At 38.9% G+C, this 21,597-nt stretch overlaps 1 protein-coding gene across 1 annotated transcript in view; it reads left to right on the forward strand.

The window, feature by feature from the left end:
* The window catches only part of TMTC2 (transmembrane O-mannosyltransferase targeting cadherins 2), a 251,582-nt gene that overhangs the window by 171,854 nt on the left and 58,131 nt on the right, over positions 1 to 21,597 (forward strand). The window contains exons 5-8 of the mRNA XM_062584900.1: positions 3,453 to 3,538; positions 4,027 to 4,211; positions 5,894 to 5,972; positions 16,527 to 16,648. Of these exons, the coding sequence (XP_062440884.1) occupies positions 3,453 to 3,538; positions 4,027 to 4,211; positions 5,894 to 5,972; positions 16,527 to 16,648 (472 nt within the window). The remainder of the gene's footprint in view (positions 1 to 3,452; positions 3,539 to 4,026; positions 4,212 to 5,893; positions 5,973 to 16,526; positions 16,649 to 21,597) is intronic.

Genomic DNA, 21,597 nt, shown 5'->3' on the forward strand with positions numbered 1-21,597 from the left:
TCTGACTCAATCTCCTTGGCCAAGGGAAAGTCTTCCTTTCTCTAGACTTTCCCTGTTGTCTCCAGGCTCAGGGATTCCTGAGGGCTGCCCTTAGCAGTGAAGACTGAAGCAAAGAAGGCATTCACTAACTCTACCTTGTCTGTATCCTTCATCACCGGGGTTCCCATCCTATTCAGCAGCAGGCCCACATTTCCCCCAGTCTTCCTTTTGCTACTGATGCATTTGTAGAAGCCCTTGTTGCCCTTGCCAGATTTACTTCCAAATGGACCCTAGCCTTTCTTGTTGAGTCCATGCGTACTCTGACAGTTTCTTATAATCCTCACAGGTTATGTGTCCCTTCTTCCACATTCTGTGTACTTTCTTCTTCTGTCTGAATTTGGCCAGGAGCTCCTTGCTCACCCATGCAGGTCTCCTGCCCCTTTTGCTGCACTTCTTACTCAAAGGGATGCACCGCTCTTGAGCTTGGAGGAAGTGATGCTTGAATGCTTGCTAGCTCTCCTGGACCTCCCTTCCTTCTAGGGCCTTAACCCATGGGATTCCTCCAAGTAGGTCTCTGAGGAGTCCAAAGTCCTGCTTACTGCCCTGTTTCCTCCTCAGAGGATCCTGAACTCAAACATCTCAAAATACTGAGTGACTGATCATTTATATTCCTTCCATGTGATGAATGAGGCAGTAGTCCAGTGGAAATAATTGTGCAGTAATGTAATTAGAGACTGTAGTTATAATACATATGCTAAAAAGAAGAGTTAGAAATTTCATAGGCGGTATTAATTTTGGCAGTAACTAAATTTAAAGTATTTGATTTTTGGTTTAGTTGCATCTTGTGTGTAATTAGATAAAGGTCGGGTGAGAGTAAGAATATTTGTATGACTGCATTTTGTTTGAGCTTGAAGCCTAGGGAAGATCTGATTTTTCTTTTGGAAAGAGAAGTATGTCTAATCTTTAAATTCTTCTAATTTCATTGCAGTTGCAGGAATGCTTTGCCACTTTAATGCAAAGGTCATGATTTTTGCTTTTTTATCTATTTAAATAAGTATTTTCTGCCTTCTTTGGCAAACATCCAAGCTAGTTATCTCTCAGAAAACACACTCATATCCTCAAGTTTTAAATTTTTCAGCTAAAAATATTACTTTTGAATTTTTTAAAGCCTTTTCCTGACTTTGTTTAATCTGAAACTAGAACTGGGACTCATAAATCTAATTCAGTTTTGTATTGTCAGAAGCCAAAGGCAAAATCAGAGGTCAATCAGAGCCATTTTCATAAGAAAAAGAGACAGTTTCATGCCTGATCAAAGTTTTCTAGGTTATATCCATCTGTTGTTGTTGTTGTTTTTGTACCAAGTGTCATAACAAATAGAAATAAAATGCTTTAATTATTTGCTGGAATTTAGTACTCAATCTTGCATCTAAGCAGCTTGTTTGTATATATGTGATTGTTAATGTAACAACTGTTTATAAAAAAAGTGTCTTCTGGAAGAGAAATAAGAGGAAAAAGAAACCAAACCCTTAAAGTATCAGTTAATTAAGAGTGCCAGTACCAGAGCATGTAGTCGAAAGAGATGATGAATTTAGTAATAAAAATAGATAAATGCATTTTTAATCCAAAAAAGCCTAAATGTCACACATTTACCAAAGTAATTTATTTTGCTCAAGTTGAGCAATTAGCATATTACTTCTCTCAATATATGAAAATATTTATTCCCAAATTGTATAGGAGTGTTTAAAAAAAGAAGTAACTTAAATGTTAGACCATGCAACCCACTCATTTTTGTGCTAGTTCCATTGCCATCAATAGAAAAGTGGATCAAGATATCATAAAAGTAATTTTCCTTTGAATAACTGCTGTCTAAAACTTTTGAGTAAACAAAATTCAAGTTCTATGTTATTATGATCCTGAAAATGCGTACATCTTAACAACTGCAAGACACTTAGTGCAATACTTGTAGTTAAAACGGAACAAAAGCTTGGTCTCATGCTGAAAAGTATCACGGATGTGATCTTTGCTCAAATTGCTACAAGTACTACCTGAATGCAAGTTCTATTAATTTTATAAATGACTTGCTACTTAATCCTAGGTTAGTTCAGAGGTGCTGGATCAAAAATGAAGCTATGTGATGCTGATGGAGAGGCCATACAGATATAAAGAAAACAGGGTGTATTTCTCCCTTCTGTTAAATTCTAACCCAACAGCAGAAAACAAAAGAAATGGGAAGTGTTTTTCTTTTCTTCAGCTATACTTCCTATTCCATTCTTCTCCTAAAATCTGCTGGCTTCATTCAAAAAAATTTCCGTGAATTTTGGATTGACCAAATCACATAAGCAGAGGGGAAAAATCTTCTCTGATTAGAGACTAATGATGGAAGAAGTCTAACCTCTGTGCGGGTTGAAAAGCTATCATCAGATAAAAGCATAGAGGAAGAAGAGAAAATTGCTGTAGTTTGCGGAAGTTACAAGTAGATATGGTAGCTATTTCTTTTATAGAAGAGGGTTACATTCATTTTTTTCTGAGTAGTTTCTGAAGAGGTATACGAAGAGAGACATCTACATAATGAGGTGTGAAACAGAAATTTACAGTGACTAATTATTAGAGATTTTTTAATCTTTCTGATTTTATGGCATTTGCATATACTCATTTCATGTTCCTAAAGCTTTGGGGAACACTGTAATGCTTTGAGCATTCATTTAAGTATAGAGCTGTGAATTCATGTTAATGATGTCCAGACCACTAGTTTCTTACAGATATTAACTGATGGCTATTTAAATTTGTATTTCACAAAGGTGCTTGTCCTAAAAGCTCATGAACTATGAAACTAACTGAGAACTGGAAGAATTCTGGAAGAATGTCTTTTTTGATAGCTTTTCTGTAATTTAAACTTATTCCTAGCAGAAGCAAAAGAAAAAAAAAAAAAAAAAAAAAAAAAAAAAGACTGATCTAGGTGCTTAGTCAAACAGTGAATAATCTAGAGCAATTGCTCAGCAAGGATTGGTTAAAGTAATACATGTGAAGTCAACTTTTCTGTTCAAAGATCTGTTTCTTTCAATTCAAGAATAGAAAAAGGGCTAAACGTGATTGACAGCTAGCTACAAATAGGTCCAGCATACTCTAACTGCTTTTAAAAGAATAGCCTTGCAGTCTACCATTTTCTCAAATGAGTAAATGATGCGCTGCTGTATTTTAAAATCTGCCTTGTAAAAGCCATATGGATGCATCTGACATCTTTGAATTAAGCCAGTTGTCAGATGAAATAATTACTTTTCTGATACCAGTCAGCGTATTTTTCTTTGTTGCCTTAGTTTTGTTTTTATTCTTGTTTTATTTGAAGTGATAGGACATCAAGTACATTCTGAAGTTCTCCGTTACAGTAACTTCCTTCTCTTTCTCTCTCTCTCTCTCTCTTTTTTTTTTTTTTTTTTTTTTTTTTTTTTTTTGTGTGTGTGTGTGTGCTTATACAGAGGATTACTACTTCAGGAAAACAGCAGATTTTCAGAAGCATTACATTACTATAAACTGGCAATTGGTAGCAGACCTACATTAGCTTGTAAGTATTTCAGCTATGCAATTTGCATTGCATAGACTATTTTTTAAGGAATCTGTATTTTAAAACACTATTTCATCATTTTTCATTTGGAAAGCAAAAGGAGAAATTGTTTAGTCTTCAGTGAAAGCAAGTGTTTATTAACAGTGCATTTGCTTTGGCAGTGGGGGCGGTGGATTGAAGGAGGCGGATAGTACTTGAATACCTGGCAGCTTTGGAAGAACCTGAACTGTTTCTGCTCTGGGGTGGTGACTCGGGGATGTGGCTGCCCATATTTATAGGCCCCTGTTTCCTCTTTCTGAGAGCCAGTCTGTGATTTTTGTGGTACATGGTCCGTACCCTTTTTCTCTCTGAAGAGAGACTTTCTTCTCTCTACTAAATTTTACACCTTGCCTGTTGCACAGAAAAGCCAAATTAGATTACTTTGAAGTAAATAGAATATCAGATAAAACACAATGAAACCCCATTAAAATTTTTTCCTCTCTTTGCAGCTGCCTATTTAAATACTGGTATCATCCTGATGAACCAAGGGAAGACAGAAGAAGCCAGGAGGACATTCCTGAAGTGCTCAGAGATCCCTGATGAAAATTTGAAAGATCCTCATGCTCATAAAAGCTCTGTTACGAGCTGTCTTTATAATTTAGGAAAACTTTTTCACGAACAAGGACACTATGAGGTGAGACTCCAGATATGTCTATGCTATCATCAATCCTCATATCCTGATGAAACCTCCTTATACAAATAATACCTACTGCTTTCATCAAAACTTTAAAAATACATTGTGTGTATAAAATCGTTAAATTTCACCAAATCATGATGAGTATTCTCTACACTTGGTAGAGAAGAAAAAGAGGTGTAAAGAAGTAAACTACCTTGCAGTGTGATGTACTAGCGTCAGAGTCAGCACTAGCATGTGTGGTAATTCATTCTTTTTGGCTTTGGTATGGCCAAAAAGAATGACTGGTACCATGACTGGTATGCAGAGGATATAACTTGCTGCAGGCCAGCCTACCTAAAGTGTTTGGGCTTTTTAGCTAAAAATGGAGTAGTCCCTCTTTAGCTGAAAAAATGCAGTTATGGTTGCTATTGAGTCTCCAAAAATGAGACCTCGCTGGAACAATTCAAAACCTCAGTGATTAAAAAAATTCCAGTATGTGCTGTTTTCAGATAATGCTGCATGTGATAGCTCAACCCAAGCACTAAACTGGGCCAGATATTTTATAATGTAATTGCACGCTGCAACCAGCCTCTCCCATTTATATGTGGGAATGAGACTGTTGTGATTCCCCCCCAGTTCTCCCTGCTGAAACGATTACAGGTGGACACTTGCTTGTGATTTTGACCTCTTTAGGTATTTGGAAGAAAGTCATTCTCTTTTTCTCATTGCCAGGCGTGCTGCAGAACAGAAGTTACACGTGGTTTTGATTTATATAGCTCTTCTTGACCGCAGCAGTTAAACTCGGCTGTTTGAGATTAGGCACGCGCGAGCTCTGTGGCTTCGCTGCCGGCCGCCGGCCGCTCGGCTCCGTCGGGTGGCGGGTGGAAATCGGTTAAAACGCAGGCGCGGGCGGTTAATAGGTCCGTACGGATAAGGCAGCAGCAGTGGCCGGCGGAGCACGGAGCTGGCGCGCGTCGCTGCGGGGCCGGGGCGCAGGCCGTTGCAAGAACCGAAAACGTCAGGTTTCTGCCCGATGGTCGTTGCGGTCTGACCCAGGCCTGATTTCATCATACACTGAGATTTTTAAAATGTATTTCAGCCTTCACGAGCTGCAGCTGTTTGGTGGGATGATGGGGAAAATGATGCGGCGCTAACAGACCGGCCAGTAAGCCCCCTAAGTGCTGAACGAATCAAGTAATTAAAAACACAGCATACTCACAAAGGGAACCCAATTTTGTCATTCCTGACTATAGTCCAACTCAGCCGTTCTACGGAGCAAAATACCGGTTGTGAGGATTATGTTTTGTTGTTACTTGGTGGTAGGCAATAACTCTTTATTTCTAGATCATTTACTTTAGCTTAGTCATCTGAAAACCCTTTGTCCACAGCTTGATATTAATCTATGCTAATATATATTTATAGACTCAAGAATCGTTGCGGGTTTAAAAAAAGGTTCATTTAGTTTCTACCTGGAAAAAGAGTTGCATTATTCGAACTAATTTGGTCTTGTCAATGAGCTTCACTTAATTTGGTAAGACTTCTGTGAGTGGGAATTGTGAGCTTCCTGTGAGACTTATGATGTAGATATTTTCTCTCTCTTCATTTGGGGAGGATAGTTTGTATTTAATTTCTGTGTGAAAGATTGCTTTCGAAATTCCTGCTTTGATAAGGGTTTGTCCCACCTGCCTGTCTCTTTTCAGGACGCCCTCATGGTTTACAAAGAAGCAATACAGAAAATGCCAAGGCAGTTTGCACCACAAAGCTTATACAACATGATGGGTAAGTAAAATATTAGTGTTTCAGAATGATGCTTGAGGAGTTGGACAGGGTGAAACAAAAGAGCTTAGCCAGGCAACTGGGACTCAAATGAATTAGCTAATAAAACCAGAAATAATTGCCTCCAAAGATATTAGCCAAATTAAGTGTAGAATTTAAGTATCAGCAATTGGAGTGCTGGATAAGACACAATAAACGGGTTATTTTTAAGAGTGTCCATACAGCATTTTTAGATTGCGCCGGTGAGTGGGGTTTGCTGACTTTGGAGTCTCTCATCCAGTATCTTGTATGCAACTCATGCAGGTTTTATTTATTCTCCCATTTAGTAATCCAGTTTGCTTACAACCTTGTAAACAGATAAGATGTCCAAACAGGCACACAGAGGTAGTTGTATTTGTTTTTCCAGTGTGATTTCTCAGGTGATACACTGTTAGGGAGAGGTCTACGGTGAGATAGTCCTTCCAGGACCAGCCAATCTGCTCTTCAACATTTTGACACAATCCCTTGAGTACTGCAAGAACCGTTAATTTAGCTATGAACGCTTTAATTTTTTAAAATCCTAAATTAAGGTCCTCATAGTCTTCATTGTATCTTTATACAGAAGACATTAAGCAGGCAACAGGGAAAAAATGATATGAATTATTAGTCGTGTTATTCAGATCTGTTAAACAAGATGACAGTTCCAGAGATGTTTTTAAGTAGAATTGTGCCTGAAGGGGCATATGTTTCTGCCAACTGACCTAAGTCTCTGACCAAGGAGATTCTGTGAGCTCCTATCTAGGATACCAGGGGTTTTAAGATGCCTTTGAAATATTTTGATTAGGATAATAAAAAATAGATATAGAAACAATTAGGATCAAGAGGAAGCATGTGAAAATTTTTCTTCTAACGCACAAAATATTACAAGAGCCTGCAGTGGTTGATACGACTGTAGTAAGGAGAGTCCATTCACTTTTCTGCTTGCTTGTTTAGGAAATAGAGCTTTTATTAGCTCCTGTAAGTACTTTGCCATGAAAAAATCCACAATTTGTAGTTTTAACTGGTGCTACATGTTTGAAAATCTCTGTAAACCTAAATGAAATATGTCTATTGTCACAGCGATAAAGTATCTAATGGCAGTAATATTCTAAACAGTTTTTCAACAGCACATATAGTTCAATGGAGAGTTACTTCTGAAATGCTGAGCTTTATCAGATTAAAGCTAATGGCTAAAATTCCTAGAACACACAAGTTGGTTGTTGCACGTACATTTGTTCATAAACAGTCTTAGCTGAACTGTTGCTTTGTTTATTTTATTTATCAATATTTGCTGACAAATTTAATGGGGTTATTGACAGTCATTGCTCTGTATAATTAGCCTTCTGCTTATTATTGATGTCCTGTAGTGACTTTTGATGTACTGCAGTGTTCCAGTAAACCCTCAGAAGTTTGGCCTCTGTAGTGGGCAGGAACATTTTTCATAACCCTGAGAAAAGTGCTTCTTACAAGTACAGAGATTGCAAAATGGAAATCAATGTTGTTTCTAGCCCAATGGTGGTTTTATTACAAAACAGGCCTATGCCACCTTCGTCCTTCTTCTTCCAGGAACAGATCATTAAGACCTATCAGTTCTTTACTTTTCTTTTCCATGAGTTACTTTTTTTTTAGGTTCAGGAGGCCTTTCTCAGCTTCCTTTATAAGCACCATCCATGAAGTCCAAGCTCACTCCGTTCCTGGGATTTGCATTTATTAACACACATAGCAATAGGGAGCACAAAGACCCGCTCAGTCCTTTGACCAGGCTTGGCTGCTGCTGTATTTTTTTCTTCCTCTGCTTAGCTCATACTCTGGGTCCAATTTCCTTTAGACAGCGCTGACACTTCACTTACATCCTAGCGGCATAACAAGTTAGGGTCAACTGAGTTCTCCTCAGCCCCTTCCAGGCTGTTACAAAAAGGAACAGGCTGTTAGAGAGCTCTGTAAAGTACAACTTTGCAGTATATATTTGTATTTTGGTTGCTGCTGTGATTGCCGTCTGCGCAGAGGAAACAGAACTGCTTCAGACCTGTCACTGTGATGCTGCTTGGTGGTGATACAGCAAAGGCGATCCAAGAGGCTGGGTGAGGAGTCAGGGAAAGACTCGGATTCACTCAGTGCAGCTGAGTTTCTTTACGACTGTCCTGGATGTGTCTACATGAGCTCCGTGACTGCAGTTGCACACAGCGGATTAGTTTCATCTTTCCTAAATGTAAAGGCCTAAAGGTTAGGTGACAAGTCAGTGTAGCTGCGTAGCTACACTCGCTTCATGGCATGGAAAGGAAAAGATACCTCCAGGGAGTAATACAGCACACCTGTCTTAGACACCTCTATTGGGTTGTATGAATAAGCCTTAGCAAGGGTTCTTGTCCCGTAAAAGGAGCTGAGATGATCAGTTTAGACTTGCTAGCTAAAGCTGAGTGAGCTAAATCCTAAACACCTCTTCAGTCATCTCTTTGCATCGAGCGTGACAGCAGAGCAAGGCAAACACGTCCGTTACGGCGAGTGCGTCCACTCTGCATCCGTGCTGCGGCCCTGGGCACCAGAAGGCCAGCTAGATTATTTATTTCTGTTTTGATGTCCGAGATAAAATCGTAAACAAGATCACTATAACTTCCTTTGATGTACAACATTACATAAACTTGTCTGCCTGCTTCTTGCCTTTAAATGAGAGGCTGGCAGAACTGAAACCGAGCCTGTCCTGTCCCCCGTATGAGGTACTGCCTGAACCCGACGGTGAGCCGGGCCCACTCACCGCACACTTGATTTCAGCATGTTTCTTGGGGATGAAGAGGGGAGAACTTGGGAAGTGCTCCCAGTATGTTCGGGAAGGAAGAATTCTTCCCTCTCTCTCTACATGTGGATGAAAATCTTCATGGTTTATCGTGAAATCCAAGAATAGTTGGAGGATTATGTGCTGCAGCTGTTATGGTGATGGAGATATTCTGAAGTGCTGGCAAATGCTCTGCTTGGTTCCATGTTAGAGTTAAGCCTGTGACTTCAGAAAACAAAGTTGCCTCAATTTCTAATAACTATTCTGTCATTTCATTGAAGATTTTCTGGGGGCTTTCTCTCCCCCATAGGCCATGCATAACATACTCGGAAGAGAATAAGCAGGAGGCTCGCTGTTCGCACTGGATTAGGATATGAGCTGCGGCACTCCAAGCGCGGTAGCATTAGCACTCCAGCGGTGTTAAGCCCTCGCAGCACCTGTTTTCCCTGTTTGCGTTGCAGTGCCTTTCCTGCCCTTGCTTCTCTTGGCTTTTTCCCCTGGCAAATCTTGGGGCTCGTTCCTCCGGCGTGCCAGCCTGCCCAGCTGACGCTCAGCCTTGAAAACGCCAAGAAGTAACTTGTCCCTTAAACTGAAAAGGAGTATTGGTCCTCCAGATTCAAGCCATCCCTTTGACTTTGCATTTTTTTTTTTCCCTTTCTTTCCCCCCTCCCTTCATGATACAAAAGGCAGGACCAGGAGACCAGCATCAGATGTGCATATGAAAGGTTGCAGGGTAGATTTTTGTCTCCTGTCGCAGTGATTTATTTTGCCAGGTGTGCAGCAACTCAGCTAGGGAAACCATATGTTTCTCTGGCTTGGTTCCAAGAAGTAAAACCTTTTCTTTTCTTTCTATTTTTTTCTGAAAAGGAAAACAGAAAAACGCTAAAAATTGAAACTCTAAAACTAGAATCAAAATAATTATTCAACAGGCTGTATCAGGTTGGCTTGGTATTTGTTTTCTCTATGTCATTTTTCTTTGATGTAAATTAAAAAGTACTAAGGTTACACAGATTAATTTGCTTGGCATTACAACATGGACTACAAAGGCCAGAGTCCAGCTCAGCTGCATTAAATAGGTAATATATTTTGTTTAAAGTTTCAATTAAAACCTGGGGTCAAAAGATAAAATGGTCCCTGTGGGATCTTGAACACTTTAATGCCAATATTAGGATTGCTTAAGGATCAACCTCTGGTCTAGATGTCTTTTGCGTTCCTTGAAATGTGATATTGTACAGTTGATTGTATTACATTGCTTTTAAAACCACACTGGCCCACCTGCTACAGTAATTCATAGTCCTGCCAGTTAAGTGGTGTGAGGTAGAGCATGGGAGCTTTATTTTAATATCGTAAAGTAACCAGAAAGATGTTAGTGTGAAATTGTTCAGGGATTTGATTGGCAAAATATTGTCATATAGCTAAAGACAAATGCCTTGATCACGCTCCATCTGCCCTTGCCAACAACCACCTGAATGTCTATTTTCAAGCACATTTATTGCAAAGTCTTGCAAGCAGTTTTGATGAGAGATGCAAGTTACAAAAGAAGTAACATTGTAGGACTGAATACAGTTAATGATACGTGGTTTCGAGTTTGGATTTCTCCTTGCAAATCCACTACATTGCACACGGACAGAAAACAAATCGTACACTAGTGAAAGCAGAGCTTCTACAGAGCTGCTACAGAGCAGGAAAGAAGAGCCAAATTTTACATCTGGGGCAGAGGTTTGCATCGTAAGTACAAAGGCTTAGCATGCAGAGAGAGAGTTTCTGTGTTGATGATTATAACATAACTATTGCTTTATTTGATTATCCTTTGGGGTGGATGTGGCTGTTGGCACAAACCTGTTAATATTGTTAAAGCTCCTATTCCATTTACTCCTTGCTCCCATTAAATGATTTTTTATTGAATTACTTTTAAATATTGTTTAGGACTCCAAGAAACACTTTTGTTGGTGTAGTTTTACAGTTCATGCTGTGCAAGACTTACTTTTTAAGAGCTAGAGATGATAAAGCTGTGAAATACATATCCCACATCATAATTTACTCAAAGTGTGGTACCTGTACTTGTCAGAGCTCCAGTCATCAGTGTTCAGACTCACTACACGTCTCATGAAGCTTTACTGGTAATTGCTTAGTAAGTGAACGTTACAACCATTTTTTTTCTTCTAAAATTACACGTGTTGAAAATAAGAATTTTTTTTTTTTTGATCCATATGCATCTTTCATCGCATGATCTAAGGAGAGAAATTACAGAGTCCACTCTGATAGTGATGGGAGTAAACAGCTGTGCTTCCTTCTTGCCCACCCCCGCCCTCCATCCTGCTACCTTAATCCCTCCTGCTCTTGAGACTTTGTAGACTGTGGTATCTATATCTGCTGTACAAAGCTGTGTATGAATCTCTGGGCTGATTGAAATGTCTCCTGTTTTTTCACTTTGTTTTGTTTAGGGGAATCTAAATCTTCAATCTGAGTACAAAGGTTACAGCAGAGCATTGCAGAGCGGGCTGGGGATGCAGTGTCTGGGACCAACTTTTTTTCCAGATTCTCAGGTTTTCTTGTGCTTGTGCCTTTACACACTGATTTGTACTTTCTTATAAAATGATTGAATTTTGTTAGATAGTATTCTGAAAAGGCCAGGAGGAGTGTAAACCTGAAATGCATTCTTACTTTAAATGTTTGGGGATTTTTGTATAAAAGTAAGTGCAGCTGTAAGATTTGCAAACTAAAAATATAGTAGAATATTGAAAGCGGGCTACAGAGATGCCAGTTAGGCATAATCCTAATGGAAAGTGCTTCTATTAAGAGTGTTTTAAAGAAACTTATACTGGCATAGTGTCAATGCTTTACTGACAAAGAAAAAAAATCTTTGCAATATTTATAAATAAAATAAAAGGCAAGAAAAGAGTACAACCATTTACTTGTTCAGTTATGAATTCCTAGTCATTTTGTCTGTTCCATTGTGATTTACTGCTGGTTGCACATCCGTCAGAAGCTGCAAATGAAATTGTCTATCTCAGGTGAGCTCAATGCCTCCATCTGTGTCAATTTACTTCTTTCACTAGAAGTCTTTGTGTAACAGGAAACAACTGTGCTAAATCTGCTCTGTTCTGTGCTGAAACTGATTTTATTTTGCGCTTCATTTATATCCTTTTTCCACTTTAGCTCTTCTTCTTCCCCAGTAGATTTCCATTCTCATTAAATCATATCAGAGGCTTTGCTTTGGCTAACTGAGGCCTGTAAGAATCTGCTCAACCAAAGTAAATGTGGATTGACTCCCATCCCTCAAAACCCCCTTTAAAATACAGTCAATGCATTCCTTAAAACGTTCAAGGAGATTATTCTGTGGAAGGGGTGAAGGGGGAGAACAGTAGATGATGCTTTGTCTGTGTGTAGAGCTTGATGCTCATTAAGATCATATGCTTCGGTTGTTTCAGAGGTGCTATGTATGCGGTGCATGTTTATTAACAACACTTTTAATGTCTTACAGTATATCTTAAACATCAGTGTAGTACACATCAGACTAAGTTTCTAATTTTATTATGTTCATGCACACATTAGTACCTAAGGGAGAAAAATAAATTTCTTATCTAGGAAGGTGTGTTGATGGTGAGGGCAGCTGCAGCCTTGATTTGCACAAAGAACCTGCAAGGTTGCACTATGAAAGACTCATATTGCGAGCACATGGTAGTGCAGACCTCCCCCTCAATTCAAAGAAATCATGGAAGAGTGAAATACAGATCTTGACTGAATTTATGCAATGGAGCTTTTCCTTTTTAAGGTGTATCTCCATCTTCCAGTCTGAGTTCTGCTCTTGTCAATGCCAAACTCTATTCTGAGATTTCCGGTGTTAAGCTTTTGCCATCCTGAAGTTTTGGGTGCATCTGATAAGCATATACAAGGATTATGCAAGGCAAATTTACCCTACATCTTCTATTTATGCACATGATTTCACAGCAGTCTTTTTCCACTATATCGTTTGGAGTCCCAGGAGGAGGACCACGGGAGGACTTACGTTTTTAATCTGAAAGCAGGTGTACATGGCATCTATAGAGGCACAACAGGATTACATTTACAGTCCCATTGTAATCTCTCGTCAGTAACTCTAACATGCTCCCCTCAAGGAGATGGCCTTTGCTAGAGTTGTGCAGTGGTCTGGCTGGTGTAACACGCATTCCCTTCTCTTAAGGTATTAATAGAGATGCTAATGAACTATGTACACCCACCTTTAAACAGTGAATCACTTGCATCTTAATGTGTTTTATTATACTAAGTTAGTAAATGTGAATTATAATATAATATTATGTGTTCTTCGTCGCAAGGTAGGTTAGAAAATGAGCATATAAACAGCAGAAAAAATTAGCTGAATTAACTCCTGTAAAAAACTGAAACATTTTTGAATGTCTCCTTTTACTCCAATTGATTGTTGAACTTCTTGCCACCATTTGTTGTGCAGACACAACATGCGGTGCATGGCTGCATGTTGAATTGATTTAAGGCACTGAAGGAGGTGTCAATTTATGTCCTAAGGTTTCCTTTTCTGCTATTGTGACCTTGAACAGCAAAGTAGAATAGAACTCTCCTGAACTTCATAGGTCTGAAAAGTTTCATTAATAAGTTTTTTCTGTGACCCTTAATTTTTTAGCATGAGTTTAAAAAGATTTTATGATATCAGAAATTGTTAAAGTAAATACAGAGAGCTGCTCACATGCAACACTGGTTTGTGTATTTTCTTCCAATGGGTACTCTTGTTTTCTTCCTAATGACTAAATCATTCATGTTGCTAATTTATAAAAATATGCAGTTGTAACTGACAGATATTATTCTCCCTTTTTTATTCTTAGACACACAAATATATCTTGAATATATAAGCGATACATAATGCGTACATGGTTTTCCAATAAATTGATAGAGAAAACTACTAGAGTTGGAATAGCTTTTACTAAAATTGCTTTAGTCTAACAAATAAAATGACTTCATTGACTTAACATTTCAATTTACATTTGGTTTTATTCTAGTCTTTGAGCGTGGCAGTGGCAGAGTCTCTGCCGGTTTGCAACCTTTATTTATTTATTTAATTATTTAATAGGGGTGTCCCTCTAAGTCATTCAGAATAAGAAAATTGTAATATCCCTAACAGACATTCCTTCAGTTGTCATCACATATTCTATTTGCTTATAGTACAGCAGTTCTTGACTGTAGAGGGGTTACAGGCAGAAAGCAGACTCTTCAGAAAAAAAAATCAACTGTGGAGAATTTCCTGTAAGGTCTTCAGGGAAACTTTGTCCACAGTTTGACATTTAGATTGACATATTTTAGCTTCATTTCTAGCCATACATCTCTGAAATACTCTCAAAATTTTAGGAGGTTAGCTTGCAAAGTACTTGAGCTCTTAAAACTTATTAAAAACTGCATTTGCCAGTACTCTTTGAAGATGTTAATCTCTTTTTTTTTATCAGAAGACATCATGAAAAATAGATGAGAATCTAGGATCTCTATAAAATTTGGCAGTCTGTTGGGCATATAATACCAGGAGATAATAATTCCATCTTTTATGGCTGCTTACATTTCTTTTTAAAGGATCCTGTTAATTGCTTGTAACTTTGCCAGTCTTTATCTAACAGGTTGGGCTGAAATTTTCCACTAAAAAGAAAAGACAATATGGTTTCCTCATTTCCTTTTTGCTAAATGAGCCTAGGGCCTGCGGGAAAAATAGTGTGCAATCAAATAATTAAAATTCTGACATAAAGTAAACATGCAGGCAGAGGAGGTAAGGAGAGCATATAGCTTGAATTCTGGCTTATCCTGGCTTTTCAAGACTTGACTTCAGGAATTTGGTGTTTTGTGCTTAATAACGTGTAATGTGATGCCATTTATTTGTGTGGTGTTGCTTTACCATAAATGGCAGTAAAACACCTGAGTTTGATCCTGGCTTTGTTTCATGAGGGTTTATTATTATTATTATTATGGTATGTATGTGTGTTTGCTTGCTTGGAACTGCCATTTCAGTTTGGCCCGGATGAGAGCAATGACTTGCGTGCTTCTGGAACTGGAGCAGCTGCTACTTCTTTGTATATAATCACACAACCAAGACCATTGCATGAGTATGATGCATGAACTACAGAAACAGAAATAGTTGTCTTCTGGATTTACAGACTTGCACTCCCTTTTGGAGAAACTTGAGCTACTCATAAAAATCACATTGCTACCTTTAGCCATGGCTCAGGATGACTTTTTGCTCTACATCACACTCTTATTTTAGCTGAGGGCAGTGGCTTGGTCATCTTACATAGAGTGTGCCCTACCTCCTGAAACTCAAAATTATGTGCCACTTTTAGGCTGAGATCCCTATCTTCTGGTGACAAAGATAATGAACAATCTCATTGGACCTTGTCCAATTTTCTTTTATCCAAACAATCCTCCATAGGCCCAATAAATAACACAAGATGAAGTACTTCTCATGGTCAGAGTTCCGTCTGCTTTGCTTTTTTGAGCATACAGGTTGTACCTTTTTCTGTGAGTTTCAGGATTGTGATAGTCGGCACCAAGCTTGAGTGGAGCATATAGGTACTCCTCTCTCTTGCCCTCACCACCTTTCACTTCCATGTGGTGCAAAATTGGGGGCAGTGACTCACTTGGAGATGTCCTGGCCATCCTCTGCTTGAGCCAGCCAGAGTCCTCCCTTGATCCTCCAGTGGTGGCTTTCAATAAACTGTGACTTTATGCTTTGGGGAAAATATTAGCTGTTTATTCAGAAAGAATTGGCTAGTGAGCTGCTGAAATCTTTACTCTGCTGTAGGTGTTTTCAGTATGTCATTGGCTTGGGCAGGGGCATGTGTTTTTCTACAGCCCTTGAAAAAGAGCTGTGTACATGCAGAGATCTGAAATCTGAAAGCTGCCATTCTTCACTGTTACTCAGTTTACCACTTACTGCTTATTTCCAACCTTCAAAAAATTTGGTTGTATCATTTCTTAGAAACAAATCCTGTCTTTCTCAGTAGATTTAGTTCATTCTCAGCAATTTGAAGTACTAGCAGTACTACAGTACATGCCTTTAACTTCACATTCTTCTGTTGTCCTCATACGTTGGCAGCCTCAGCCTCTCACAGTAAAGGATTTTAATTTGAAAAGAATCCAATTTTAGTTATTTTGTACATGGCTTCCTAAATTTAGCAAATTCAAAATTCCCCGTGCTATATTCTAATTTAATTGTGGCAGGTGACCAAACTTTGCTATGTTCTTAGATTAGAATTTTTTTTTAAGGTCTTCTTCTTCCTTCCATGTATTTTCAAGACTGTTTTCTTAACCTTTGCCAGTTTTTTTAAACTAGGTTCTTGATGTATTATGGTTAAATATAAGCACATTCTGCATTCTCCCTTACACTCCATGCTGTGCAATGTAGACTAATGGAAAAGAAGTAGCTTTCCTATAGTAGATACGATGAAATTTCTGTTACTTTTTGACTTTTGATTGATATTTAGCAGCTGGAGCTCTCACTTGCAATTCTATTCCAACAAGGCTTTCATCTCACCCATGTTCTTTCATCCCTAAGAAGGCCATAACTCAGAATCTCCTCACTCAAGTGTCTGTAAGGCACTTTTATTTTATATATGTTTTTTTTTATTGCAGGCATCCAAAGCACTCCCCCCTGTTCAAAATCTTTACCCGTTTAATAAGTAGCAAATTATAATGTGAAACTGTCTGCATGTCTTAAATAAAATGATAAATCTACAGAAATCTTGGGTATTCTCACTCACTTTTGTTTCACCCTGTAGGAGAAGCCTACATGAGAATGAGCCGGCTGCAGGAAGCAGAGCACTGGTATGTGGAGTCACTGAGATCCAAGAGCGACCACATCCCAGCACATCTCACTTACGGAAAACTTCTGGCTCTCACGGTGAGTTAACTGGCAGCTCCTGGGAGTCAGTCTCAAGCCTTTCAAGTTGCTAAGGTAAAGCAATGGCAAGAGCTTGGCCTTAAAATTGCTTATTGCTCTATTTATCATTGTATTTCAGTAGTGTCTTCTAATTAAGGAACTGAACAGAGTGGTATTTGTGAAACATTTTATTCATTACTGAAATACTCCTACCTCTGTACTGGCACAAAACAGTTATAATTGCATGTAATGGGTCATATGTTATAAAACTATAAGAGACATCTGTCACAGGTAGTAAGGACTTCTGTTTGACTGAAAAAGTAGTTTAGATCACAAGTGCTGATATTAATACAAAAATACATTCTTTTACAGGCATCCTAAGGTATCTTAATGTTAATTGGATTAGGGTTCCTTTTATAAATGTTTTTGTAACATTAATTAGTGTTGTCATCAATGGCATGGAATCTAGTTGGAAACCTGTGCCTAGTGGAGTTCCCCAGGGCTCAGTACTGGGTCCCATCCTGTTCAACTTTTCATCAATGACCTGGATGAAGGGGGCAGAGTGCCTCCTCAACAAGTTTGCTGATGATACCAAGCTGGGAGGAGTGGCTGACACACCTGAGGGCTGTGCTGCCATTCAGAGAGACCTGGACAGGCTGGAGAGCTGGACAGAGAGGAACCTCATGAGATTCAACAAGGGCAAGGGCAGAGTCCTGCACCTAGGCAAAAATAACCTTAGGCACCAGTACAAGCTGGGGGCTGACCTTCTGGAGAGCAGCTCTGCAGAGAAGGACCTGGGAGTGCTGGTGGATGACAGATTGACCATGAGCCAGCAATGTGCCCTTGTGGCCTAGAAAACCAGTGGTCCCCTGGGGTGCATTAGGAAGAGTGTTGCCAGCAGGTTGAGAGAAGTGATCCTACCCCTCTACTCAGCCCTGCAGAGGCCTCGAGTACTGTGTCTAGTTCTGGGCTCCCTAGGATGAAAGGGACATGGAGCTACTGGCGTAGGGCTACGAAGATGATCAGAGGGCTGGAGCACCTGCCCTGTGAGGAATGGCTGCGAGAGCTGGGCCTCTTCAACCTGGGGAAGAAAAAAATGAGGGGGGATCTTATCAATGTGTAGAAGTACCTGAAGGGAGGGTGTCAAGGGGACAGGGAAAAAGTCTTTTCATTTGTCCTGTGTGACAGGACAAGAGGCAATGGGCAGAAATTGAAGCACAGGAAGTTCCGCCTGACCGTGAGGGGGAATTTCTTCCCTGTGAGAGTGATGGAGCACTGGCACAGGTTGCCCATAGAGGTTGTGGAGCCTCCTTCTCTGGAGATATTCAAGACCCGCCTGGATGCAACTCTGTATAATGTGCTGTAGGTGACCCTGCTGAGCAGGGAGGTTGGACTAGATGATCTCCAGAGGTCCCTTCCAACCTCAACCATTCTGTGATTAGACTGTGATATTCAAGAGTTTATTGAAATGCTGTCTTCATTCTGCAGATATAAAAGCTGTGATATAGAGAAGTTCAGAGTTTGGCCTGGAGTTGTGCTAGCAGCATGTGGCAGAGCTAGGAGTGTAACCTACATTTCCCGAATTGTGTGTCTTATGCTTTGAATTACGCTTCTTAAGGACTATCTCTTTGAGCATATGAAAAGAATTAGTCAAGTACCTTCTAAGACATACTTCTACAAAAAAGAGATCAGGAGACTTGGACTTTCTTATTTCTTCAAAATTTACTCCACATTTCAAATATAGATGAGCCTGTAGCCCCAGCTAAACTAGTTCTATATTAGTTATGGCACAGTGCCAGTCCCTCCTGGATTTTCACGTATTTTGAAGATGAAAATGAATTTCTATTTGCTTTACTAAAACTATTATGTTTTAAAATATTTACCATTTTTCATTATTCCCATTTTTCTGACCATCTCCTCTCTTTCCTGCCCATGTTGTGTTTTTCTCTGCCACATCTGTTCTCATCGTTCACCCCAGTAGTTTCACATTTCCTTCCTATGCTCTATTGATACCTCTAATCTTTGTGCCTCGCCTAGCTATAATCTTTTGCTCTGACCTTGCTTATGCCCTATCTAGTCTTTCGCAAAAAAGACTTTGGCCACAGTATAGACATTCAGTTAAGAAGAATAGTTCAGAATTAATTCCAGAAAGATCCATTTCTACTAAAAGGAGCTGAATGTGAAAAGGAGGAGGAGCTAGGAGATTAGAACAGGATTCAATGGGAGCAACAAGTGACAACATAATTAGAAAGAATTAAACATTATTAAATATTATCACATAATGTCAATTACAAAGCTTAATTAAAAAAAAAGCTGTATGAATGGAGATCTTTAGCTTCTAATGGATGTTAAGCTGTTAGTGTTAGATCCCCAATGCCTGTTACTTTCAATCTCTGGAAAGACAATTTTTACTTTTTTTTTTTTTTTTAACTATCTCCATTTCCAGTTAAGATTTTTCAGATACTGACAAATACATATATGTACTGATTACCTTCCTCTAGATTGAACTGTAAGTAGTTTATATTTCCTAAATGGCCTTGCTTTTCTAGTGGATATCTTTGTGTTTTGCACCTAAGAATAATATTAGGAAGTTAGTATTACGGGTTTCTTTTTAGAAGTTCTTTGAGACACAAAAGTTCTAATTCACTAGGAGTGTAGTGGGGGAAAGAAGAGGTGTCTCAGTTTAAATCCAAATCTCTCTCTCTTTTTTTTTTCTCCCTATTCTTGACTTTCTTGTGGCATTTTTTAATATATTTTTTGGATTGCTGAGTATATGAAATGTAAGATCTGCTAGGGAAACTATTGCAGTTTCTCTGTGAAAAGTCTCGCAGTTTTCTTTAGAAAACAAACAAAGAAGCCCCCCAAATGTCTAATTCCTTGCAAACAGCAATAGGATTATATGTTAGTGGCATACTTTGGGAAGAAAGTAATGAAAAATATACACAAATCCTTCGAGCAGAATTGAATTGTTTACATTTTTCCAGGGATATAAACACAAGATACATGTGAGGTGGTTTGTGCCTTGAGGATCTGAACTATGTTTGTGAAAGAATGTGTCTCATTAGCAAAAATGACAAGAGCTGTATACAACTTTGAACTCTGAATACCTCACCATGATAGACCTATAAAATACTCTTCCTCTTCTTTTTCAATGCATGCTCACTTATCAACACCCACTCTTTGCTATAATTTGAATCTGTTCTCATCAAGGTTATTTATTACCATCTCTTGACACTTTTTCTTTTATCACTCTCACTTCTTCACATGTTCAGGGCAACATGTAGAGACAGGTTGATATCCATTCGCTTAAGAGCAGCCTAAGCCAAAAAGGCGGTGCTGATGTCCTTCCTTCATATAGTGACACAGGATTTCACAAATGTAACAAGCAAAAGCTTGTAAGATGGTGTAAGATGGTGGAGTGAAAGTCGGAGGAAACTTTTTCAGCAGGATATTTTGTTCATGAGAAAAAATGTTCATTTGTCTTGATTGAATTTGGGTATCTCATTCTTTCAGCTACAAAGTCTGAAAAGACATTCAACAAAAAGTTGGATGATGAGGAGATTTGGCAGTGGAATATGAAATTTTTGTCTCCATGTTGGAGATCTACCCTTAATCAGTTTTACAGCCTACCATCTGCTCACTTATTCATGTGAAATGAATTTTGAAAAGTTTCTAGTACACTGGACTGTACTAGCATTAGTTCCCATAGTATGTATGTGATTGCCATAGCTGACAACGCTTATTGGAAGCCTACATAGACTCCTTTGGGACTCAGTATAGTTAAAGCTACTCCCTTTGCTATAGTTAGTACCAATCTTGAGGAACCACAGCAATTTCTTCTTCTACTAAACTTTGCTACTTAGACTCCCTGTCATTTATTCACAGCCTACGTATTTAGGCCAGAGAAAAATTAATTTTCTGATGTAAGGGGAGAGACACTGTGCACTGTGGAGGCGTGTTTCTTCTCATCTGTCTTTTTTTTTTTTTTTTTTTTTTTTGGAACCAAAATTCTGACTTCTTTAAATCCTTTTTTTTTTTTTGAATACTAAATGCTAACACAAAGCTATTGATAACATTTCTCTGTGTCTTCTTATTGTATCTCTTTTCCGTAAAAGTGAAGGGTGGAAATAGTAGATAGAAAAAAGTAGATAGAAAAAATTTCTCTGTCTGTGAAATTGGGGGGTGAGTGGAGGAGGAAGGTTTCAGGCAAGCTCCTAAGTTCCAGCCAAAGGCAATTGTACTATATAAAACCCTAGCAGTAAAATCAAACCTATAAAGTTCACAAATTCAGTAATGTTTTACTTCCTGACTTAAACTGCAATGGAGTGGCTTAATTTTAACCCCAACCTTTCAGCCTCCTGAAGTCTGTTGCCAGTATTAACATCTACTAGGAGCAGCATGACGTGAGTCATTTATTCCCTCAGTGCCAGTCTGGGTAGCCGGACCAGCTTCTTGTACCTGCTGCTTTCTTCCCTTTCCTATGAGCGACTGGAATGGCAATCTATACCCTGTATATTGGGATTTGCAAAATTGTTTGTTGTTGCAGCAGGCTGTAAATTCCCAAGTTTCAGCAAAAGCTCTCTGCAGTTTCATATGCCGTGGGCATATAAACAAATGAGTGTTCCAGATTGAGAGTCATTCTTTTGTCCATGTTGCACGGCCCTGGTTTTATCAATCAGCCACAAACTAGCAACAGTGCATATATGAAAAACATATTTTCTAAATTCAAAATGACTTGTGCCTGCCTTTTTTTCTGCCCCCCTTCTCTTTACTAATGAGTTCTACAGCATAGTTTAAAATAAGGGCACTGTGTACTAGATGAATTTATTAGCTTAGCAATGAAGAATAGATTTTTTTTTTTTTACTTCTAAGTTGAGCAATAACTTGCATGAGCAATCTGGTCTGAAGTCAGCGTGGACCCTGCTTTGAGCAGGAGATTGGACAGGGTGACACATGTCTCTTCCAACATG

This window comes from Rhea pennata, chromosome 1, assembly GCF_028389875.1.
Source record: "Rhea pennata isolate bPtePen1 chromosome 1, bPtePen1.pri, whole genome shotgun sequence".
Taxonomy (NCBI): domain Eukaryota; kingdom Metazoa; phylum Chordata; class Aves; order Rheiformes; family Rheidae; genus Rhea; species Rhea pennata.